The sequence below is a fragment of the Falco cherrug genome, chromosome 11, assembly GCF_023634085.1.
Source record: "Falco cherrug isolate bFalChe1 chromosome 11, bFalChe1.pri, whole genome shotgun sequence".
NCBI classification, from domain to species: domain Eukaryota; kingdom Metazoa; phylum Chordata; class Aves; order Falconiformes; family Falconidae; genus Falco; species Falco cherrug.
The window spans coordinates 28,488,408-28,500,237 of record NC_073707.1 but is presented as its reverse complement, the minus strand read 5'-3'; the positions used below and the strand labels follow the sequence as shown (position 1 = coordinate 28,500,237).

The 11,830-nt window shown below is 40.4% G+C and overlaps 1 protein-coding gene across 6 annotated transcripts in view; it reads right to left on the bottom strand.

The window, feature by feature from the left end:
* The window catches only part of LRRC31 (leucine rich repeat containing 31), a 58,790-nt gene that overhangs the window by 4,807 nt on the left and 42,153 nt on the right, over positions 1–11,830 (bottom strand). Inside the window, exons 1-9 of one of the 6 annotated variants that reach the window (XM_005440120.3) lie at positions 11,251–11,656; positions 9,375–9,632; positions 7,963–8,112; positions 7,398–7,565; positions 4,766–4,933; positions 3,735–3,902; positions 2,802–2,969; positions 1,507–1,674; positions 199–366 (exon numbers count right to left, since the gene is read on the bottom strand). In XM_005440120.3, the coding sequence (XP_005440177.1) occupies positions 199–366; positions 1,507–1,674; positions 2,802–2,969; positions 3,735–3,902; positions 4,766–4,933; positions 7,398–7,565; positions 7,963–8,112; positions 9,375–9,632; positions 11,251–11,263 (1,429 nt within the window). In that variant the 5' untranslated portion in view covers positions 11,264–11,656. Of the gene's footprint in view, positions 1–198; positions 367–1,506; positions 1,675–2,801; positions 2,970–3,734; positions 3,903–4,765; positions 4,934–7,397; positions 7,566–7,962; positions 8,113–9,374; positions 10,193–11,250; positions 11,657–11,830 lie in introns of those variants that run through there. The other 5 variants (XM_027806674.2, XM_027806675.2, XM_027806676.2 and 2 more) reach the window with 5 other exon arrangements.

The following is an 11,830-nucleotide window of genomic DNA, read 5'->3' as shown; positions in this document are numbered from 1 at the left end:
GCTTTTGCACTGTGCATGTACAGGGGACACAGACTTCAGCAAAATGAAAACCCTTTCTGGGAAAAATACTGCTGTATTTTCCATCTTTTCATTTGATGTATGCAAAAACGTGCTCAGCCCATGGAACAAGTCCCTTCTGAATTGTGGTCTAAATGCCCTGGGCTCCTCGACTGCTAGTAAATACCATGTTATACGTACTTAGAAGTGCCAAATCTTCAGCCACCAAGTTACAGCTGCTCAGTCTTAACACTTGAATCTCCGTTGCAAGCTTTAGCGCTCCCAAAAGCAGCTTTAGGTTCCCACCAACGCACTTATTCCAAGAAAGGTCTAATATCTCCAGTTCAGGAAGGTGAAGGGCAGCCTCAGCTGAAAAGATTAAACCCAACAACTTCTGCTTACTAAGAGAAAACAACGTAGCCTCAACAGACACCTCACCGGCAATTCACCTGTAAATAGGCTCCTCACAGGCTGCCTACTTGGGCTTAGTATGACTTATTTTATCCGAATAAAAGCCAGACAAAAGAATATAAGAAGGGCCTGCCTATGGAATCTTTAAGGACTCTGTGGAGGGGTTTCATGCCTGTCTTTTTATTGGCTTGGTCTTGTCCCACTGCAGTCAATTTAATTCAATAGCTTGTTTCAAATCATTTTATATCAATGTAAAGAGAATTTTTTTGCTGTGAACTCACCGTGCAAGGTGAAATAGTCTGTGCCTTTTGACAACACTGATTTCCGTGATGTCACTCTTACATAATTGTAATGATATAAATATAGTACTCTTCCTGCAGGGAACTCATACCAGTTTAGCCTGTTACTGCTTGCTGAAAGCAATCAAGTTTTACTACAGGTTTCAATGTCACTACTAAACAGCACAAAATATATTATAGTTGCATAAACCACAGTAACTAACAGATCCCTTCGTACTTAGATTTTTGTGTGCCATCACATGCCTATCAAAGGGACAGCGTACCTGTTAATCCACTGAGATTTGCAATTAAGTAGGTAAAAGAGGCTGAATTTACGTATCCTGTTGGACTTTTCTTCATGGCTGCACAGTATCTTATCTACTACTGCAGCCTTTGCTTCAGTTCCTCCATTGCCCATTGCTTAACTCCATCCCAGAAAGTTTCTACTGAAACTTTCAGCTGCAGTGCGATGAAAAACCTTCGGTCAAAACTTTACCTAACTAAACTGCAAATGCAGTCTTAAAACAAAACTATAATTACAGCATAAAATGATAGCATGCTTTCCTTTCTCTTCCAAAATTAGTGAGCATACAGAAGATTGCTGTCAAACAAAGGACTAAAAGGACTTAATCCAGTCAGGTATAATGAGGGAAGACAGACAATGGTTTTCGCTTGCAACCAGGTCCCATGGAGCACTGGTTTCATCACAGGCTGTTTCACTCGGGACTGTGGTATGGTGTAACCATGATCTTTGGAGCTCAGCCAAAGCTAAACGCTTTGTCCCACAAAGAGACACACTTTAAAAAAACCCCATTCCTACCTAGTGATGAAAACGACTGTTCGCCTAAACCACAGTTGCTGATGGCCACAGATTTCAACTTTGGTAAAAACCTGAGCCTGCCCAGAAGAGGATCAGATGAAACTCCTACATTTTTATTCGAGGATAAATTCAGCTCTTGAAGACTGGAGAGTAAAGGTATCACCTGGGCTACAAAAATATGAAATAGTTATTAGACAGTCACTGATCCAGAAAAAATATGTAGTTGTACATTTCCCTGACATAATTTCTTTTCTTTATAAATCAATCCAAAAGTCAAGGCCAAGTTTTGACACACAAATTTATGGTGAGTAATGTTTTAGTCCATAAATAGCCATGCCATTTTCAGTAAGAATGTTTAAGAAATTAGGTATTACTTACTCTGTGGAAGGTTGTCAGAACACTGCTTCCTGTTGAAAATTTCTAAATGAGGTAGGGAATTTAACATTAAATGAGATGGGGGTTATTTCCAAATGTCTTCACTGCTGGCTGAAACTCCTTTATATTAATGTTATTACTCTCTATTAGTCAATACATTAAAAATAAAACATGATTGCTATTAGTAATGGTTAATATTTCCCAATGCTTCAGCAGCAGCTTTTCAGATTACCTTCTTTATCATGATGGAAAATGATATGTGGGCAATATAGGCTTTGAGTCATGGGAATTTTTGTTGTACTACAGAGTAAGAACCAATGCCAAAAAATTACGATAATGCACACAGAAAAATAAACTGTCTCACTGATTAAATGGGAAATTTCTTTTTCTTCCTAACACTGTTTATGAATTGGACCAAATCAAACCAGAGCCTGCAGTCTTCAGATTTTCTATAAAGCATACAGCAGCAGCAACGCAAGACCTCCTAACATCACTCTATTTGACGTATAGTTCACTAAGTGAATTTTAGGCAGTACGTTTACATGCACATATGCACCTTGGATCCATGTTAATTTATACCAGCAGGGGAACTGTCCCTGGCTATTTGCAAAATTACTGATTATCAAAAAAAGCGTGCTTGCTAGCAGTTTCTATATTCCCACCATGGGTCTGAATCATGGTGGATTCAGGTTCTTAATTCCACACGGGATCAGACACTATGAGATTTCCTTCGATTCAGCAACAAAAAAAAATTCCATATTGATCAAACAGGCTATCCTGCACACTGCACTTGCAGAACTGCCTAGTGAAAAAAGTACTGAGACCTGCTAGACGAGGTTAGGCAGAATCTCTTATGCCTTTGAGATATTTTCAGAAGTAAAAACCTAGATTCTTAATGGATTTCCTCAACATGTCCTTACACAAAACGGTCATGTCCTCTTCTGTTACACAGCACTGGTGGAGATCAAGGACTTCAAGATTTTTCAAGCTGGCCAAATGAGCTGTTGAGTCTTTAAAGCCACCACCAATCTCTTTGTTACATGATATGTCTAATTTTCTTAGCTCTGCAAGGTGCTGTAAAGCAGTGTCTGAAATGGAAAAGGGAGCATGTTGGTCACCAGCTGCTGCAATAGCACAGGTCATGACTTTAGCTTTTATTTACTTTAACATCAAAGTTTGCACAAAGTATTGCCGGCAAAGCTCTTAGACTAGGCTTCAGCATATAATCACAGCAGACAGAGTGATACTGCAAAGCTTCCTCATCTATGCAACTCCTTCCTTCTCTAAAAGAGCAGGTGAAGGTGAGGACAGCTCATCCCCTAGATCCATTCAATCCTCAGCCTTTTGCTGAAATTACTACTGGATGTGCTAGTTAGTGCCAGTTGTTTTATCCTATGGATAAGACCTCCACCAGGGAAAGACACAGATAAAAGCCCATTTCATATGGATTCACTGGACACTCATTGAGTGATAATGGTAAATTTGGATTTTTCTCTGAAAGCAGGATTAACTTGTTAAAAGTTAGCTAGCCTGTCTATGCCCTTGTCTATGTTCTGCCTAGGGAGAGAAGAAGCATGCCCAGAGAGCTATTAATCTGCCCTAAGATGTGTCTCAGATAAAGGGGGTGGAGGGTGACTCTCCCCACCGACTTTCACATGCTTAAACTCAGGGAAGATAAATGCTACTTCTGCTGAAAATCTCTGTAGTCTTTTATCAATCCTCAAACAGCAAGTAATGATTGCCCATTAATACTGCCAAACCATCAGCAAAATCCCACCTCATTGCCTTTCTTAAATGGTTTTCAGATGTACAATTTATTCAGAATAAAAGTCTGTCTGAACATAAAGTCTAACCTAAGCCCTGGAGGCCGTCTTGCTTTAATCCACACATGTGTAAGTTTAACTCTTTCAAGCCTGGTACATTTTTCAGATCCTGAGCAATAACCTTCATGCTGCAGCCGATATGTTTGTTGATAGAGAGATCTAATACTTCGAGGCTGGGGATGACACTTAGAATTTCAGCTAGGAAAAAAGGGAAAGAAAACCAGAATTGGTAAATGGAATACATACAGATGAGCCCTGGAAAAATATAGCACCGTGACAAACAGGAAGAGGTAGGCTGGGTTTGTCCATGTGTGTGGTTTAAACTTCCTGAGTTCCTGTTCTACCAAAAAAATACAGCAAAACAGAGATTGCATAGGAATCAATAAAATCAGTAAAAAATCTGTATGAAAATAAAGGTGAAAAAACACAGACAGTTAGAAAAATACATGAGAATAAAAAGCAGGAATACAAACAGAAAGAAAGATTTTCAGTGAAGAGAGATAGGACTGTATGTTGCATATGGGCCATCTCCTGCAGTGGAGATGAGAGCATGGGGGCTTCTCTTTAGGGGAAAAAAAAATCTTTTAAAACACAGAATCAGATAAAAAGACCACACAGGATTAAGCTATGGTGAGAGGAAAGAGGGGAGGGGTGGCCAGTGGTTGCCAACTCAGCCTAAATCCCCATCCCTCAGACCTTCTTTCCTATCCCATGGCTAACTACATATTCAGCTGCTTAATTTTAAGCAATCAGTGTTGGAAATTCTGGCACACATGACTTGCCCAGGGTCTTAAAGGATCCAGCAACCCTGGACCACCGAGACACCCAGACTGTGGTTTAGATCCACCTATTCTTCTCAAGCCCACCTCACATGATTAGAGAGAACAACTTTCTCTTTGGAAGAAAGTGCATGAAATCCCAAGACTGTGTAGTAAACACTGTTGTAATGCGGGGCCTGAAATGAATTAACTTTCCATTAATATGTAGCTTAAACCAGCCATCATCTAGGTAGTTACATTTCTGTGAAGCCAGTGTCAGTCCAGCTAGATGGATACACATACCAAGGGATTCTCCATCCTTTGCCGTCAGGTTACAGTCTGTAATTTTCAGAAGTTTTAACTTGCATCCTTTCTGGAGTTTTTTTGTCAGGAGTGACAGTTTTCCACCTATGTTACTGTTCCATGATAAATCCAGTTCTTCAAGTTGAGAAACAATTTCAAATGCCTCTCCTGTAACAGAAATCTAAGATGATTAATTCTAGGTATCAATTTCAGTGCAAGACAAAAATACGGGTTTGGAATATATTAAAGAGGAAGGTTAGCCACTTAATTCTCAAATTATTATACTTCGAATGGCTTGCCAGGAAAATTGGTGTATGCCAAGAATTGCTGCTACTGCAGGAATGTTGTATAAGTTCTCACCTTGTCAAAGGACCAATACAGACCACAAGTCATTGTCACAGTACACACAGACCTGAAATTGATCCAGGTTCCCAAATCCTCATCAGACTGCTTGGCCATCGTAGACCTGTGCCAGGACCCAGAAAGTCTAGTCTATGGGGAAATCAATACAAGTGACAAGTCTGAATTTACTGTCCTGTGTAGTTCTGCTCTATTTTATTTGGCAAACTTCCAACATCCTCTGCAGGTCATTTTGGAGGGGATGAAAGAAGTCTGCTCACAACTGTTTCTGAAACAAAAAAGTTTAATTTCTGACAGGAATTTTTGGTTCATTTAATAAGGAGTCCAGATGAGCATTGCTTTGACCTGGACTAGCTTCCCTATGATTTCAAGGCAGACAGCACTGATTTTGATTATATTCAGAAAAATTAGCCTTTTCCAGGCTTGACGCACCTGCCAATGTGAACTGTGTTAATGTTTCTTTGTAATACTAATATCCCACTAAAGTAAAATCCATCTTCCCAGCTTCCTTTGTAGAGGGAGGCAGATGTCTGTTTGCATAAACTCATTCCCAAGACTGGACCATATGCAAATGCAATTTCAAAGTGTCATACACAAATTTTTGATCTAAAGTCTTGTCATCAACCTAATAATTGAGAATTGTAATTTGGTAATAAAACCATTTCATGTCTGTGTGTTTTCATAATTAATTATTCACAAAATATTCATAATAGAAATACAATTATTTCTGTTGTTGTAGAGTGAATATTGAGGTTTGAGAGAAAAGGACATTCCTTAACTTCCATTTTTGCATTTATTTTAACATAATGCCTCAATCTTGAATACTGAGCAATGCTCCACGGTTGAGAAGTTTGCCTTTGCAGCATAGCCTGTGTCTGTTTGACATGGGAACTAGCATGCCAGACACATTTTCCACCCAGAAGATAAATAAAGGACTAACTCCAGGAATGGCTTCCTACCAACTCTCACAGTCCCAGCTCTGAGCAATCACACAGGAGAGGTTAATATTACGGTTATATTTGCAGCATTGATTTCTAAGCAGAATGTGCTACATGTGGCCACATTTCCACAGATAGATGTGGACATAGACAGGCATATTGGCCTAAATATACATGCTATTTCCAAAATCGCAGGCAAAATCAATGCAAACAGACTGTTGCTATTCCACACGTCAAGGGCATCACATTTTGATGGCAAATTCAAGTCCTACGATGAGTTTTCTGTCTGTCTCAGCAGAGGCTAAGCCAGAAGGGGAAAAGAAACAGCACAGAAGAACAGGCAGAATAAATACATTTGAAATATAACCAATAAAAATGAAGAGAAAAAAAGAAGTATGAGAAAAAGGTTTGAAAAATAATGAAATAAATTTGAAAAAAAAAAAAAAGGAAATGAAACATGATTTTACCCTCATGAGAAACAGACCAATTATTTTCACCAGCTTTTGTAAAGATGCATTTTTCCTCCTCGCCAGATAGCATGATTGACTTTTGAGCTACCACCATATATATAATTTTATTTCTGAAGCTTTCCTGGAAAAAGCCTGGATATGAATGACATAACCCCCAGCTTTATAACTCAGAGTGGTTTTTAGAATTTGCAAAATAAGCAGTAGTTTTTATAATTCCTAGTTGATTGAGTTTGCCCTTCTAGATCCATATCACAGACTCACCCGAGTAAACTCCAGACCCAGAGGTAAGTAACTTAGCATCAGAATCTGAGCACATAACACCACCTTTAAAACCTTTAAATCTCATGTTTTGCAGAAAGCAGGGTTGCAGGTACTCCAAACAAAAAAGTACACAGAGAAATAAGCTTCTCCCAGACTTGCAAAAACAAGTCGTAAAGCTCCAAGGCAGCTCTTTTGGTTTTATCTCCTCCAAAAGACCATCATCTTTTGTGATGAGCACTCATCTGTCCTGCAGCACGAAGACCTAAGCTGACCCTGTTATGACTGACTGTTTCAGTTCTGCTGTCTACCATTAGATATCAAACCTAGTCAAAGAAATACTAAACCAAACTGAAAGCATGCTTTCCTGCAAATAGGACTGAATTCTGTTCCCTTCTGAACACGAAAGCTTCATACCCTGAGGAATGAACTCAGCAGATCTACTCAAGTGTATAAGGTCATTCATAAGCCCAAGTTCTTTCTACTGTCACAGCGGGAGTTCACATTGCCCAGTGTGCAAGCAGCAGGAGTAGGATGTAGGAAGAGATGAGATGGATTACATTAGACCCAAGCTGTCTGGAAGTAAATGCAAATGAAATCCTGTACCTAAGGAGGTGACATCCTCAGCTGTCAGCCTGCAGTTGTTAAGTCGAAGGACTTTTAACAAGTTCACATGATGAAGATGAACAGTGAGAGCTTTCAGATTCCCACCAACACAACCATTCCAGGACAGGCTGATCTCTTCCAGATCTGGAAGAAATGGCAGTAGAGAAGCTGTAAAAAGAAGAAAAAAAAAAAACACCAAAAGAAATAGTGTATTCTCTTTGCATGTTATTGGCACACCCTGGATGTCAACACATCTTAATACAGAGATGCTTTCTACAACCAATACAGCATTATCAAGCCATGATTAATTTGTACCTCAGTTTTCTTATCTTTAGTTTGAGTGTAAGGACATTAATCTGCTTCAATCATCTGCCTGTATATTTATGTATATTACATAATTTATATAATTTATTAATTAACATTTCTCTGGGACCACCAGCTGAAATGTTAAATAAAAAAAGGCCTGTATAAAAGACAGGGAAGGGAAAAGAGGAGAGTGAATAACTGAACAGGCAAATAAAAATTAAAGGTATGAAACGTCTAGTTGAATAAAACGTGTGTTTACCCAGCTCTGTTACATCTGCTGCACTTAAAGCACAATTATTTACATCCAGATTCTTGCTGTTGGGTTCCTTTCCCAGTTTCTGCATGAACTGGATAAATCTCTGCTCACCAGATGGTGACTCCGCTGCAGAAATGAGATGTGAAAGTCCATCTGAGTAACAAAGAAACAGGGCTCTGGTTACCTCTGCTACCAACACGACGTGTAAAACCTGTCTGTGGCTGTCAGGTGAAGAGAAATGAACTAAATCTGTCACTAAACCAGGGTCTGTTGTTGATCAGTGTGGACCAATAACTTGAGTGATAAGATCACTATAGATCAGATCAGTACAAAGCTCCTGATGCAGAGCGAGATGTTGCACATCTCCATGCTACCTTATGCCAGTGACTTTGGATGCTTGCACCGCCAGTTCAAGGACATGAAATTCACTGCAAACTCGGAACTGCAGCTATTCTGGATGCACAAGCTGTATAACCAGCTCCGTGTGCCTGCACTGTAGCCACACTGCTGCAATTCAGTCTGTACTTGATCTGTTAGCACCAAGTAGCCCTGCAATTGTGTGGTGAACCTGCTGCTTCCTTCGTGACAGACTATGTTCATTTTCAGACATGATGTAAGGCAGTTCCTGCTTTTTTTGGCTTTGCAAAGCATCCCCCACTTAGCTGCTTCTTCCATGCAGTTTGTACAGCAAGGAAAATTGCATTTACGTTTATTGCTAAACTCTTTAACAAGTTAGCAATTTCATCTAATGCCTATAGCTGGAAGAAAGCAGCCAAAAATCACACAAAATCACAATCCTACTCTCAGTAGCTGTCCTCCCGTTGTTTTCCCGAACCTACCCAAAACTCTTAGGACAAAGGATGGGGTTCTAAGCCTCACCTTCCACCTCCTTTTTAAAAATAGCTTCATTTCCTCTGGTGTGGATGTAAAGATTATGCTTATGTGTGCAAAATAACATACATGATGAATTTCTATTCCCTTCCCCTCCCCCTCACCAGTGTCAAGTGGTAGGAAACATCTGCTCTCGTTGTCTTCAGATTGCTTTAGCAGCAGGGTGGACAGAGAACTGACCTTAAATACAAGCCAAGCTACTGCTCAAAGCTTGACTTTGAAACCAAGTAAGTTCTGCAACTAAAGAGCTGACTCCAGCGCTGACCTCTCACACTGGAGATCAAGGAAGAGGGGACCCAAAAGTTTTATCCCTCCTCAGCAACCTGGATCTTACTCCTTGCTTGGCACCTATCAAATTAGAGGGTACATACTTGATAATGTTCCAGTCAGAAGCAAATCCTGTCTAAAGGCTAAACTGTAGGCAGCAAAATACAGGATTTTGGCTAGCAAAAAAAGCAACTAATTTTCTATGAAATTAAAATATATACACATGCACATGTATTTCGCTACTGTACCAGCATTACCTTCTACAGAGAGATCTTGCTTCTCACTCTGATCACCAGCTTCAGAGTGGTTTATTTCTGGTTCTTTGATTTCCCTTCTGTCCTTGCCTTCAGATTTCCCAAAGTCAAAGCCCCTGAAGAATTTTCTAATAGCTGAAGGCTGCTCTTTTCTTTTTCCAGGAGACGACCCCTTCCCTTGGAACCGTTTTATAACAAAGTCAAATGGGGAACTCTCTGTGATGGCTTCCTCATGCTTATCTTGGCAGCTCTGCACGTCATCTTTCAGGAGATAAGCAGACATAGAAAGAATTAGTTTTAGTAACATCGAGAATTTCCTACCATTCCCTCCATGCTAATATCAGAAAACCACTGTTAAGTAGACCAGACTCTGAATTAATTTTTCCTCATTCAAAAGGAACTGTTAATGCTCAGTATTAGCACAGCAGTCAGTGGTCCTAGCTCTCAATGGTACAAGTACCACTCCCTGCTGCCTTGTTAATGCAGACTGTCCCTAAGGCCACCTCACCTGGCCACTGAGCACTGAAGCAGGCTAACCTGCTGCTTCCCCTGTCACTTAATCCCCAGGATTGGTTCACAGTCTTGTGGCCACATTAAAGAAGGAAGGCTGAGATATCCCCGTTCTGAGGGTCAAGTTTGACACCAAAGTGATTCTTCACAGCAAAGGCCAGTCAGGAAGGTGAGAAGAGGTGGTGTGCATCAGGGAGTACAAGGACATCCTTGCCTGAATAATGTCACATGCTCCCAAGCTCAGGGTGGAACATGCAAACAAAACTCCATTAACCTTAGAGCAAAGCTAAAGTAATAGTGCTAAAACCAGCCAGGTATCATAGCTATGAACACTGGGAGTGTGCCACTGCTGGAAGAAAACAAGCCCCCCCAGATAGCTTGTTCGGACCAGTTCAGTACTAGTGACCTCAGTTTCAGTGACTAATTCACAGGTAAAGTTTGACTCTACAATTTACACACTCTTTCCTCATTTCTGTTTATGCTACACAAGCTATAGCATCATCTGGAGATTCTGAAGCTGCTTTGGTTTTCTCTAAACATTACTTTAATGCTCTTTCTTTAGTTTTAAGTCTAGCATTCACCTGCACACACATGCTATTACTGGAGCAGTTGTAAAAACTAAGCAGGCATTCATTGACTTTTGTTTTGTCAAGACTATGTAGAAAAGATATGTATAAGTCCTACTGTGTGCCGTTGACCGTAGGGGGAATGACCCATGCTCAGACCTCAATCCTGCAACAGACCAGAGCTTGTGAATGGATTTGTGTACGCCCACAGGCTCCCCCCCGACTTCCCCCATACAGCCTCACACACAGAACTCATTCCACAATTTGCTGTCATCCATAGAGTGCATGACCTTGATCATCTTAATAATCGTCAGTTGTATAGAATGTCACTGGCATCAGCTTCCCAGAAAAACAAAACACGTGAAGAAGTATCAGAAACCCTATGACTGGCACAGATAGTTTTCACATTATTATAGCAAAAGCTGGGTCGGGGAAAATGTCAATATAAAGCAAATGCAGTTTTTATATAAACATACCTTTATTGCATGTGTGTGTATACATAAATGCGGGTATACATACTGAGATATATATATATATGTATGTAAATTTTCATATTGTATTGGAAGTTACCTGCCATAATACAAGTGTTCATGGGCAGAGCACTTACAAAAAGCTGGTGCATTGTTTAAAGTCCTGCTCTTAATAGCCTGTCACAGCAGTATTTCTTATAAGTACAAAAATTATACAAAACAATGCACATAGGCGTATATGCACATTTACTGAGCTGGAAAGCAATGCTGGTTACTCTGGCTGTGCTTTCGTGCTGTGGAGAGGTATTATTATAAAGAGGTAAAGAAACATACCTGTCTTTTCCATTGTTACACTTGAGGATCTCTTTCAGGTTTTACAGCGCTTTCAGGGCTTGCAGGAGAAGAAAGCCATAATATGCAAACAAAACCTCACTTTTTTCCCTAATAGGACTTTCCACATAGTTTTCTTTCAAGAGTTTCTGTCTTCATCAGTTTGATAGCAGCAGCTCTGCACAAGGGGTTTGTGGGCTCTTCCCTGATGCCTCTGTTCCCCTGCACTGTCTTCTGCTGTCAGCTCGCTGTCCCTGGCCTGTCTTTTTTTGGGGGAGTTTGGCAAGTCCATTTAAGTGCTCTGATCATACCACAGCTCAGACCCCTCACAAGGCAGAAATCAGGAAGTGGCAGCACAGCCTTCAGTACCGCACCTAACCACTGCATGGCTCTGAAACAGCTGTTGTTAAAAGAGGCTGAGTCACCTTATAGATCAGGTTACAGGACTACCTGAAGAAAAGCTCTTTGTTTTCCCACCCCTTTTGTCCATACTGGTCAGAGATACTGCTGGAGGCTGAGCAAAGCCATGCTGTCAGCAGGATGTTGCATAGTTCAGTAAGAAAAAGGAATGCAGAAGACTAGC